Source organism: Oncorhynchus gorbuscha, linkage group LG13, assembly GCF_021184085.1.
Source record: "Oncorhynchus gorbuscha isolate QuinsamMale2020 ecotype Even-year linkage group LG13, OgorEven_v1.0, whole genome shotgun sequence".
In the NCBI taxonomy this organism is placed as follows: domain Eukaryota; kingdom Metazoa; phylum Chordata; class Actinopteri; order Salmoniformes; family Salmonidae; genus Oncorhynchus; species Oncorhynchus gorbuscha.
Window position 1 is genome coordinate 27,262,657 of NC_060185.1, and position 12,488 is coordinate 27,275,144.

General features: G+C 38.7%; 1 protein-coding gene across 1 annotated transcript; it reads right to left on the minus strand.

Moving 5' to 3' along the window:
- Nucleotides 1-4,078: 4,078 nt before the first annotated feature.
- Nucleotides 4,079-10,251, minus strand: LOC123993906 (collagenase 3-like). The gene is given in 11 exon segments (XM_046296380.1): nt 4,079-4,681; nt 4,796-4,899; nt 5,008-5,167; nt 5,338-5,471; nt 5,567-5,687; nt 8,557-8,712; nt 8,803-8,913; nt 8,916-8,927; nt 9,157-9,305; nt 9,493-9,737; nt 10,096-10,251. Coding segments are annotated over 11 exon segments (1,392 nt in total). The 5' UTR covers nt 10,195-10,251; the 3' UTR covers nt 4,079-4,580.
- Between the last annotated feature and the right edge of the window lie 2,237 nt (nt 10,252-12,488).

Genomic DNA, 12,488 nt, shown 5'->3' on the forward strand with positions numbered 1-12,488 from the left:
TCTCTTCCCATCCCTATATCTATTTTCCTACATCTCTTACCAAACGTATCATCTCTTCCCATCCCTATATCTATTTTCCTACATCTCTTACCAAACGTATCATCTCTTCCCATCCCTATATCTATTTTCCTACATCTCTTACCAAACGTATCATCTCTTCCCATCCCTATATCTATTTTCCTACATCTCTTACCAAACGTATCATCTCTTCCCATCCCTATATCTATTTTCCTACATCTCTTACCAAACGTATCATCTCTTCCCATCCCTATATCTATTTTCCTACATCTCTTACCAAACGTATCATCTCTTCCCATCCCTATATCTATTTTCCTACATCTCTTACCAAACGTATCATCTCTTCCCATCCCTATATCTATTTTCCTACATCTCTTACCAAACGTATCATCTCTTCCCATCCCTATATCTATTTTCCTACATCTCTTACCAAACGTATCATCTCTTCCCATCCCTATATCTATTTTCCTACATCTCTTACCAAACGTATCATCTCTTCCCATCCCTATATCTATTTTCCTACATCTCTTACCAAACGTATCATCTCTTCCCATCCCTATATCTATTTTCCTACATCTCTTACCAAACGTATCATCTCTTCCCATCCCTATATCTATTTTCCTACATCTCTTACCAAACGTATCATCTCTTCCCATCCCTATATCTATTTTCCTACATCTCTTACCAAACGTATCATCTCTTCCCATCCCTATATCTATTTTCCTACATCTCTTACCAAACGTATCATCTCTTCCCATCCCTATATCTATTTTCCTACATCTCTTACCAAACGTATCATCTCTTCCCATCCCTATATCTATTTTCCTACATCTCTTACCAAACGTATCATCTCTTCCCATCCCTATATCTATTTTCCTACATCTCTTACCAAACGTATCATCTCTTCCCATCCCTATATCTATTTTCCTACATCTCTTACCAAACGTATCATCTCTTCCCATCCCTATATCTATTTTCCTACATCTCTTACCAAACGTATCATCTCTTCCCATCCCTATATCTATTTTCCTACATCTCTTACCAAACGTATCATCTCTTCCCATCCCTATATCTATTTTCCTACATCTCTTACCAAACGTATCATCTCTTCCCATCCCTATATCTATTTTCCTACATCTCTTACCAAACGTATCATCTCTTCCCATCCCTATATCTATTTTCCTACATCTCTTACCAAACGTATCATCTCTTCCCATCCCTATATCTATTTTCCTACATCTCTTACCAAACGTATCATCTCTTCCCATCCCTATATCTATTTTCCTACATCTCTTACCAAACGTGTCATCTCTTCCCATCCCTATATCTATTTTCCTACATCTCTTACCAAACGTATCATCTCTTCCCATCCCTATATCTATTTTCCTACATCTCTTACCAAACGTATCATCTCTTCCCATCCCTATATCTATTTTCCTACATCTCTTACCAAACGTATCATCTCTTCCCATCCCTATATCTATTTTCCTACATCTCTTACCAAACGTATCATCTCTTCCCATCCCTATATCTATTTTCCTACATCTCTTACCAAACGTATCATCTCTTCCCATCCCTATATCTATTTTCCTACATCTCTTACCAAACGTATCATCTCTTCCCATCCCTATATCTATTTTCCTACATCTCTTACCAAACGTATCATCTCTTCCCATCCCTATATCTATTTTCCTACATCTCTTACCAAACGTATCATCTCTTCCCATCCCTATATCTATTTTCCTACATCTCTTACCAAACGTATCATCTCTTCCCATCCCTATATCTATTTTCCTACATCTCTTACCAAACGTATCATCTCTTCCCATCCCTATATCTATTTTCCTACATCTCTTACCAAACGTATCATCTCTTCCCATCCCTATATCTATTTTCCTACATCTCTTACCAAACGTATCATCTCTTCCCATCCCTATATCTATTTTCCTACATCTCTTACCAAACGTATCATCTCTTCCCATCCCTATATCTATTTTCCTACATCTCTTACCAAACGTATCATCTCTTCCCATCCCTATATCTATTTTCCTACATCTCTTACCAAACGTATCATCTCTTCCCATCCCTATATCTATTTTCCTACATCTCTTACCAAACGTATCATCTCTTCCCATCCCTATATCTATTTTCCTACATCTCTTACCAAACGTATCATCTCTTCCCATCCCTATATCTATTTTCCTACATCTCTTACCAAACGTATCATCTCTTCCCATCCCTATATCTATTTTCCTACATCTCTTACCAAACGTATCATCTCTTCCCATCCCTATATCTATTTTCCTACATCTCTTACCAAACGTATCATCTCTTCCCATCCCTATATCTATTTTCCTACATCTCTTACCAAACGTATCATCTCTTCCCATCCCTATATCTATTTTCCTACATCTCTTACCAAACGTATCATCTCTTCCCATCCCTATATCTATTTTCCTACATCTCTTACCAAACGTATCATCTCTTCCCATCCCTATATCTATTTTCCTACATCTCTTACCAAACGTATCATCTCTTCCCATCCCTATATCTATTTTCCTACATCTCTTACCAAACGTATCATCTCTTCCCATCCCTATATCTATTTTCCTACATCTCTTACCAAACGTATCATCTCTTCCCATCCCTATATCTATTTTCCTACATCTCTTACCAAACGTATCATCTCTTCCCATCCCTATATCTATTTTCCTACATCTCTTACCAAACGTATCATCTCTTCCCATCCCTATCTCTTATCTATTTTCCTACATCTCTTACCAAACGTATCATCTCTTCCCATCCCTATATCTATTTTCCTACATCTCTTACCAAACGTATCATCTCTTCCCATCCCTATATCTATTTTCCTACATCTCTTACCAAACGTATCATCTCTTCCCATCCCTATATCTATTTTCCTACATCTCTTACCAAACGTATCATCTCTTCCCATCCCTATATCTATTTTCCTACATCTCTTACCAAACAAATCATCTCTTCCCATCCCTATCTATCTATTTTCCTACATCTCTTACCAAACGTATCATCTCTTCCCATCCCTATATCTATTTTCCTACATCTCTTACCAAACGTATCATCTCTTCCCATCCCTATATCTATTTTCCTACATCTCTTACCAAACGTATCATCTCTTCCCATCCCTATATCTATTTTCCTACATCTCTTACCAAACGTATCATCTCTTCCCATCCCTATATCTATTTTCCTACATCTCTTACCAAACGTATCATCTCTTCCCATCCCTATATCTATTTTCCTACATCTCTTACCAAACGTATCATCTCTTCCCATCCCTATATCTATTTTCCTACATCTCTCTTCCCATCCCTAATCTATTTTCATCTCTTCCCATCATCTCTTCCCTATATCTATTTTCCTACATCTCTTACCAAACGTATCATCTCTTCCCATCCCTATATCTATTTTCCTACATCTCTTACCAAACGTATCATCTCTTCCCATCCCTATATCTATACATCTATTTCCCATCCCTATATCTATTTTCCTACATCTCTTACCAAACGTATCATCTCTTCCCATCCCTATATCTATTTTCCTACATCTCTTACCAAACGTATCATCTCTTCCCATCCCTATATCTATTTTCCTACATCTCTTACCAAACGTATCATCTCTTCCCATCCCTATATCTATTTTCCTACATCTCTTACCAAACGTATCATCTCTTCCCATCCCTATATCTATTTTCCTATCATCTCTTACCAAACGTATCATCTCTTCCCATCCCTATATCTATTTTCCTACATCTCTTACCAAACGTATCATCTCTTCCCATCCCTATATCTATTTTCCTACATCTCTTACCAAACGTATCATCTCTTCCCATCCCTATATCTATTTTCCTACATCTCTTACCAAACGTATCATCTCTTCCCATGTCTCTTACCATATTTTTTCCAAACAGATGCATTTAGTCTTGTTACAGAAAAAGCGTATTTTGAGTATGATGTGGGCCTACACGTCGAACACTAAATGTTGCTATTAGAGTATTTAAATCACAAACACTCAGACAATGCCATTTGCACGTATTATTTTATTCATGAAAATGTGTCATTAAAATTAGTAGTAAAAACATTCACAGTCCATAAAAAGCATTAGCTCGTACTCTAGATTTGGTGTCCTTGAATGCCACCTATTGGTGGATCTGCAACACATTACTTCCCCAAGTAACATTTACATACAGAGAGAAATGCAATTACAGTATTCTAAAGTATATCAGAGTGGTTTCTATCCCACCCTTCAATACTATAACAAGTCATGTGAATATGATGCACATTTTCTGATACCCTAAAGCAAGACCCTGCATAGTGGTTTCCTCATTTGTTCGATGCATAAGCCAACCGTTTTCCCATTCCCAATAAATATTACACCTACTTTAGTCTTCAGACATGCATTTTACATGCAGTTTTCCAGCGTACTTTGAGATGAGTTACAAATAACAATAACACACAGGTGTCCAGCACAAATGACCTATTGGTACGTTTCCCATAAAATAACAGTAGTTCTCCACCAGTGGATCAGCAGTTGAGAAAGGAGTTTGTCCTAACAATCTGAATGACCTTCCTTGCACTGTAGCTGTATTCAAACTGTGTATGTTCATGGAAGAAATGCAAATATCCTGCAAGGAGAAAGAAAGGATGAATTTGTTAGAGAGAGCTATTTATTATATATTCAAAGCAAATGCAACGGAAACTACATAAGAATATTATTGAAATGAGTGATTGTGATATACCATATTTATATAAGGCAGCATCCACCTCATCTCCCATTCCAGGGAAATCCATCTCAATGGATCTTGGGAAGCCACTGTCCATTGTGTTAGTCTTCTCATCATAACTGTCAATAAGACACAACCAAGACTATAACCTATAATGAACGGTTATGTTTGCAGATATCATCTCTCAACAAGACTAGACCAGACCAGTCCAGACCATACCGTCCTACCTCCAGAACTGCTCTTCAGAGAACAGAAGGGTCTTGCCGGTGTCTGGGATGTACACAGCAGCATCCACCCTCCGCACGGTCTTGGGGAGTCCCAGTTTGTGGATGTATTTGGGGTAGCCCTCCACTAGGCTGTAGCCGTTCAGGGCCCACATTCTAATACCTGGAAAAATATTAAAATTTGTCAACGAAATGAACCTATGACTCTTGCACCGACATCAATTTGATTAGATATCTACTGTATATGTGATGGGAATGAGCAAAGTAGAACTGTAATTGCATATTCAAAATGACAGAGGACTATGCGAACAGTGTTGCCAGCATGTAATTCACCACTGAATATGAAGACCCTGTCTTTCTCGGGGTACTCATAGGCAGCATCCACTTTGTTGGGGAGGGAGGGCCACGTGGATTTGATCAGGGTTTGCTCAGGCTCTGCAAACTGAGGATGGAGACGCCAGTAGAACCTGTCATCAAATAGAAAACATCAACACGTACATTTTGTCAATTTTAACCTTATAGTTTGTGCAGAAAAGTTCTCATGAATGAACACACTCCCTACCTGTCTTTGAAGATGATTGTTTCTCCTCTGAGCTCAGTGACAGCATCAAAACTCAACATGGGGTCACATTTGTTTGGGGCATCTGGCTTGGGCTTCACTTTGCTGTCATTGGAGTTCGGGCCTAAAGGATTGAACCGCATAATGAGCGTTTCAACATATGACTCCAGTGGGTGGAATTACAGAACCAGTCAAAAGATGGACACACCTACTCATTCTACATTGTAGAATAATAGTGAAGACATCAAAACTATGACACAACATGTATGGAATCATGTAGTAACCAAAAAAGTGTTAAACAAACCCAAATATATTTTATACTTGAGATTCTTCAAAGTAACCACCCTTTGCCTTGATGACAACGTTGCAAACTCTTGGCATTCTCTCAACCAGCTTCACCTGGAATATTATTCCAACAGTCTTGAAGGAGTTCCCACATGCTGAGCACTTCTTGGCTGCTTTTCCTTTGCTCTGCGGTCCAACTCATCCCAAACCATCTCAATTGGGTTGAGGTCAGGTGATTGTGGAGACCAGGTCATCTGATGCAGCACTCCATCATGCTCCTTCTTGGTCAAATAGCCCTTGCACAGCCTGTAGGTGAAATGGGTCATTGTCCTGTTGAAAAATAAATGATAGTCCAACAAAGCACAAACCAGATGGGATGGAGTACCGCTGCAGAATGCTGTGATAGCCATACTGGTTAAGTGTGCCTTGAATTGTAAAAAAAATCACTGACAATGTCACCAGCAAAGCACCACCACACCATCACACCTCCCCATGCTTCACAGTGGGAACCACACATGCGGAAGTCATCCGTTCACCTACTCTGCTTCTCACAAAGACAAGGCCATTGGAACCAAAAATCTCAAATTTGCCAAGTGTGTGCAAAGCTGTCATCAAGGCAACGGGTGGCTACTTCGAAGAATCTCATTGTTCATGTTTCTGGGCGAAAGCAAGTCTCTTCTTCATGTTGGTTTCCATTAGTAGTGGTTTCTTTGCAACAATTCGACCATGAAGGCCTGATTCACGCACGTCTCCTCTGAACAGTTGATGTTGAGATGTGTCTGTTATTAAACTCTGTGAAGCATTTATTTGGGCTGCAATTTCTGAGGCTGGTAACTCTAATGAACTTATCCTCTACAGCAAATAGGGCTATCTTCTGAATACCACCCCTACCTTGTCACAACACTTATTGGTGACAGGGAGGGCAGTATTGAGTAGCTTGGATGAATAAGGTGCCCAGAGTAAACTGCCTGCTACTCTGTCCCAGATGCTAATATATGCATATTATTAGTAGTATTGGATAGAAAACACTCTGAAGTTTCTAAAACTGTTTGAATGATGTCTGTGAGTATAACAGAACTCATATGGCAGGTGAAAACCTGAGACAAATCCAACCAGGAAGTGGGAAATCTGAGGTTTGTAGTTTCATTTAAGTGATTGCCTATCCAATATGCTGTGTCTATGAGGCCAGATTGCACTTCCCAAGGCTTCCAGTAGATGTCAACAGTCTTTAGAACGTTGTTTGAGGCTTCTATTGTGGAAGGGTGTCGAATAAGAGCTGTTTCAACAAGTGGACTAGGCTGAGGCCAATAAGTTGTTTACTGCGAGGTCACGCCGTTCCTTCTTTTTCCTCTGTAATGAATACGTTATTGTCCGGTTGGAATATTATTGAAGATTTATTATAAAAAGACTAAAGTTGATTGTAAACATCATTTGACATGTTTCAACAAACTGTAATGGAACTCTTTTGACTTTCGGTCTGGAGTTTGCGCTCGCGCATTGTGCCTTTGGAATAGTGAACTAAACGCACAAACAAAACGGAGGTATGTGGACATGAATATGGACGTAATCAAACAAAATAAAAATGTATTGTGGAATTGGGAGTCCTGGGAGTGCATTCCGACAAAGATCAGCAAAGGTAAGTGAAGATTTATAATGCTATTTATTTATGACTTTTGTTGACATCACAATTTGTCGGGTAACTGCATGGCTTACTTGTGTGGCTGTACGCTGTTCTCTGATTATTGAATATTGTGCTTTTGCCATAAAGCTTTTTTAAAAATCTGACACAGCGGTTGCATTAAGAACAAGTTTATCTTTAATTCTATGTAAAACATGTATCTTTCATCAAAGTTTATGATGAGTACTTATGTTATTTGATGTGACTCTCTGCAATTTCTCCGAATGTTTTGGAGGCATTTCTGAACATGGCGCCAATGTAAACTGAGGTTTTTGGATATAAATATGAACTTGATCGAACAAAACATACATGTATTGTGTAACGTTGAGTCCTGGGAGTGTCATCTGATGAAGATCGTCAAAGGTTAGTGATAGATTTGATCTATATTTGTGCTTTTTGTGACAACTCTCTTTGGTTGGAAAATGGCTGAATGCTTTCTGTGACTAGTTGCTGACCTAGCATAATGATATGTTCTGCTTTCGCCGAAAATACTTTTTGAAATCGGACACTGTGGTTGGATTAACGAGAAGTGTATCTTTAAAATGGTGTAAAATACTTGTATGGTTGAGGAATTTTAATTATGAGATTTCTGTTATTTTGAATTTGGCGCCCTGCAATTTCACTGGCTGTTGGCGGGGTTGGACGCTAGCGATCCCGGAGAGGTTAAGAAGGAAAGAAATTCCACAAGGCACATTTGTTAATTGAAATGCATTCCCAGGTGACTACCTCATGAAGCTGTATGAGAGAATGCCAAGAGGTGTGCAAAGCTCTCATCAAGGTAAAGATAAGCTACTTTGAAGAATCTCGAATATAAATACATTTTTATTTGTTTAACACTTTTTCGGTTACTACATGATTCCATATGTGTTATTTCATAGTTTTGATGTCTTCACTATTATTCTACAATGTAGAAAATAGTACAAATAAAGAAAAACCCTGGAATGAGTAGGTGTGTCCAAACTTTTGACTTTTCTTTTGACATAATTATCTGAAACTATTTTCTGTTTGTGTTAATAAGTGGAACACTGACCATAAAGAGCTTGAATGCCGGTGATATCATCCTCAGACAGTGGATAACCCTGGCTGTAGGAGTAGATTGGGTACATCAGAGCTCCAGGATCAGAAGAATGGGACAAGCCAAGGGCATGGCCAAACTCATGAGTGGCGACCAGGAAAAGGTTGTAGGCTACAGGGGAGGAAACATGTCAGTAAGTAATCATTGATTAAATGTCATACATTTTCCTTGATCACCCACGTAAATGTACCAAATATTTACCGTCTGAGTCTATTGACCAATGTTCATCTTCATCAAAGTGTGTGTCTCCTCCAATGTCTCTGCCAGGGGGATAGGCATGGGCTAAGAGACCGTCAGGGCCATCAAAGGGTTGAAGTCTCCATGTTCTAAACACAAAGAAAGGCCAGGGGAAAAAATGTGTTTGAGGATGGTTTCAGTAAGTGTTGCCAGCATTCAATCAATTTATTCCATGACAGGGTCTTGCACAACTCTAAACGATGTTCACTGAATGTTGAACAAAACAACAGTAAGATTATTTTTAAAAATTATCAAGATATTCTCCATATATTCTGTATAGTCTATCAACTGTAGGCCAGAATAAAGAAATTGGTCTACCTTTTGTCCCAAATGCTATCATGATGTCAGCCTTCCCCTCGTGCAGTTTCTTGAAGGTCAGAGGCGTGACATCAGCCCAGATGTTTAAGGCATTATGAATAGCTCTGTCCACATCTGCCTTCATCAGATCAGGAGTATAATTCACTATTCTGAAGGGCATTTCAAGAGAGAGGAAACATGTCTTCATTTAAGAGAAACTTGACAAGTTTTATCCAAAGTAATGAAAGCTGATAATATCCATTGATTCCAAGGTCATGTGGTGTATGTGGAGTAAATTAACATTATTACACCAATACCATAAAATAAATATGACCCAGAGTGTTTGAGAAGCCTCACCTGAAGGTCACATTGGTGTTCTGCCATTTGAGGTGTCGGGGGAAGTGGTTGTATTCCCCCACGTCAGGGACACCACACCTGGCCATGCTCATCAGTTCCAGGGTGTTAGTGTCCAGGCTCCCCGTCACTTGGAGGTTGAAGAAGGACTGCATCTCCCTGACCTTAGCCTGCATGGCGTCTGACGACCTGTGGGTCGGGGTTCCCTGAAGTCCAGCTCGAAGGTTGTAGAACCTGCGGAGGTATTTCTGAAGAGGAAACAATAACGTAAGTTAACACCTTCATGATATGTAGCTGTTTAAGCGTGGTCATATGAAATGGATGTCATTTAAATATGGTCATTTAAGGAGCAAGATCACAAGAGAAACACAGGGTTCAATTTGAGGGGTTATATTATTTCAGCAACGTCTGGCATATTGTATGCAATTAATAATTTTGTTTAAATAAAATAATCCTCATTTTGTTTATACTATACATTATCGCATTTATCCTTATTTCGAGTATGAGGATAACTGTAAAATCAATATTAAAAACATAAATATTCAGTGCACCAAACAGAAATTGATAAACAAAAGGACATCAGAACCACAGCTTTAATTGGCTTACCTCGGCTAATAGCCACTTGTCAGTCTCCACCGGTGATGACAGAGGCATAGCAAATGACTGAGCAATCACCACAAGGAGCAGTAAACCTGTGATTTCCATCTTGTCTTGGTGGCATCCAGCACAGTGACTGACTGGGGTCCAGGAGCCAAGTCTGTTTTTATACTGAGTGTTTCTTTTTCTAAATGTCTGTGATTCATGCCACTTCCTCCTCAGACTGCCTAAAACTGCTGGTAGTTCAGAAAACAGAGTGCTTGTGGTTTAGTAAACTGCTTTGAACACACCTGAATAAGCAGTGATGTCACATTGTTTTGACCAAATGTTCATGACATTTTTTTTAAAGATTCAATGAATACATATGGCAAGTGACCAGTTATCTGAACTTTTGTGACACTATTTTATGTTCTTCCAAAGATGAATATATCTCTAAATTCCTCTATAACTAAAAAAATATATTGAGCTTTACTTAAGAAAGTTAATTAAATACGGTATCTTTAAATGGTAATGTGCATGCATACATGTCGATGAGTACACATGCTATTTGTAAAACTTTCAGACACCCATGACTGTGATACACTTCCATTTTATTTTGAGTAAGACAGAGGATGACAGTTGGTGGCCATAGAGAAATCAGTTAAAGGGAAAATCCACTCAAAATACAACCTAATATGATTTACCACATACCTTGGCAGAACAGGATGTGCGTACCTAGAACAGGATATGTATTTCACATATGGTCACTGATATAAATGTATATATTAGATTATATTGGATAAGAGTAGCCTGTGTCCCAATTTATAGCAGCAGAGTTTAAGTACTGGGGGCAGGGCAGGTCAAGTCATGCCCTGTCACTTGTATGTCTGCTGCTTCTGTGTGTCTGTGTGTATCTGTGTTGCCACATGTTGTCTTCAGTCTGCTATAACAATGGAATTCCTGAACCCAGACTCCGAGCCAAGAGGGTTATTTTATGGCAATTCACAAATAACATGACAAGCAGCCTTACAACAGGCATGTAAATAACATTCTTAACTGCAATTAACTTGAAGTTTCTGACAGAGTTAATGGGGATTAAAAGCTCTCCAAACATACAAAGTACACCTCATGCAGATGCTGTTAAGATCTAATATAGGTATTTATGAACGTTGGCTGATGCTATTATACCTACGGTATATCACTGTTTATCAGAGACTTATGACTATGTTGAGAGAGAGCATTAGCTAAACTATTTTAGACTGTGGAAACAGAGCCACTGAGCTGAGTCATATTTAGGGGAAGTTGGCTGGGGGATTTTTGCAACTGACTAAGACGGTCACCCACATTCACAGAAATAATACATCAAATTAAAACTTTAACATATCCAATAATATGTTTATGTCACTGATGGTAGAATGATACAAAAGAGAGTCATTTTGCATTTAAAAATGTTTCTTTATTGGTTAGAGGGGAACATTGGAGGCTTCAGCACCAAACTGCTTCCATCAGTAAGCATCATTACCTCACAAGGGCCCGATTCCGACCCGAGTTAAGCACATGTAAATGGAATGTAATTGTATTTTTATGCACTTTTCCCTCTACACATATTCTGACCTTGAACTTAAGCATGAGAATAGTGTGCCACTCACCTGCTATTTGTTTTGGGTGGAGATCTAAGAGATTAAGGTGTGCCGGTGTAACCGATGTGAAAATGCTAGCTTGTTAGCGGTGGTGTGCGCTAATGGTGTTTCAATCAGTGACGTCACTCGCTCTGAGACCTTGAAGTAGTTGTTTACCCTTGCAGAGGCTTTTGTGGCGCGATGGGTAACGATGCTTAGAGGGTGGCTGCTGTTGATGTGTGCAGAGGGTCCCTGGTTTGAGCCCAGGTAGCATCTACTTCATTTTTTCCAATAGAAATAACGACATTCTCCATGCACTGTAATTTACAGCGTATTAAGAGTTATTGATAAGAGCTAGGTAAATTAGTAATCGATTTGGATAAGGGAATTCTGAATATAAATGACACTTTATATATATATATATATATTTATATTTTACCTTATAATTGCTGGAGACAAATGTGAAATCAGTCATATTGCAGCAAACTGAAGCATTTCAACATATAAACTTTCTCACAGTAAAGATTATGAAATGCTGTGCCATTATGCAGAATTTAAATTGTACAGCTTTCTAACTTGCACGGATGGGCACTCTCAAATATCTTTAATTTATGTTACCCCCACTTTCACTGTTTCTTATTTCTATCATGTTAAATACTGTATTACCCTGTTATTTCTCTTCAGTTGGTATAGCATACATTATCATTCAATTCCATTTTTTAGTTTACCTTCATTTGCTTCTTCCTTACACACCATCATGACCATGGTGTTGTTGCTGAGGATTGTTAGTAACAGTTGGTAATA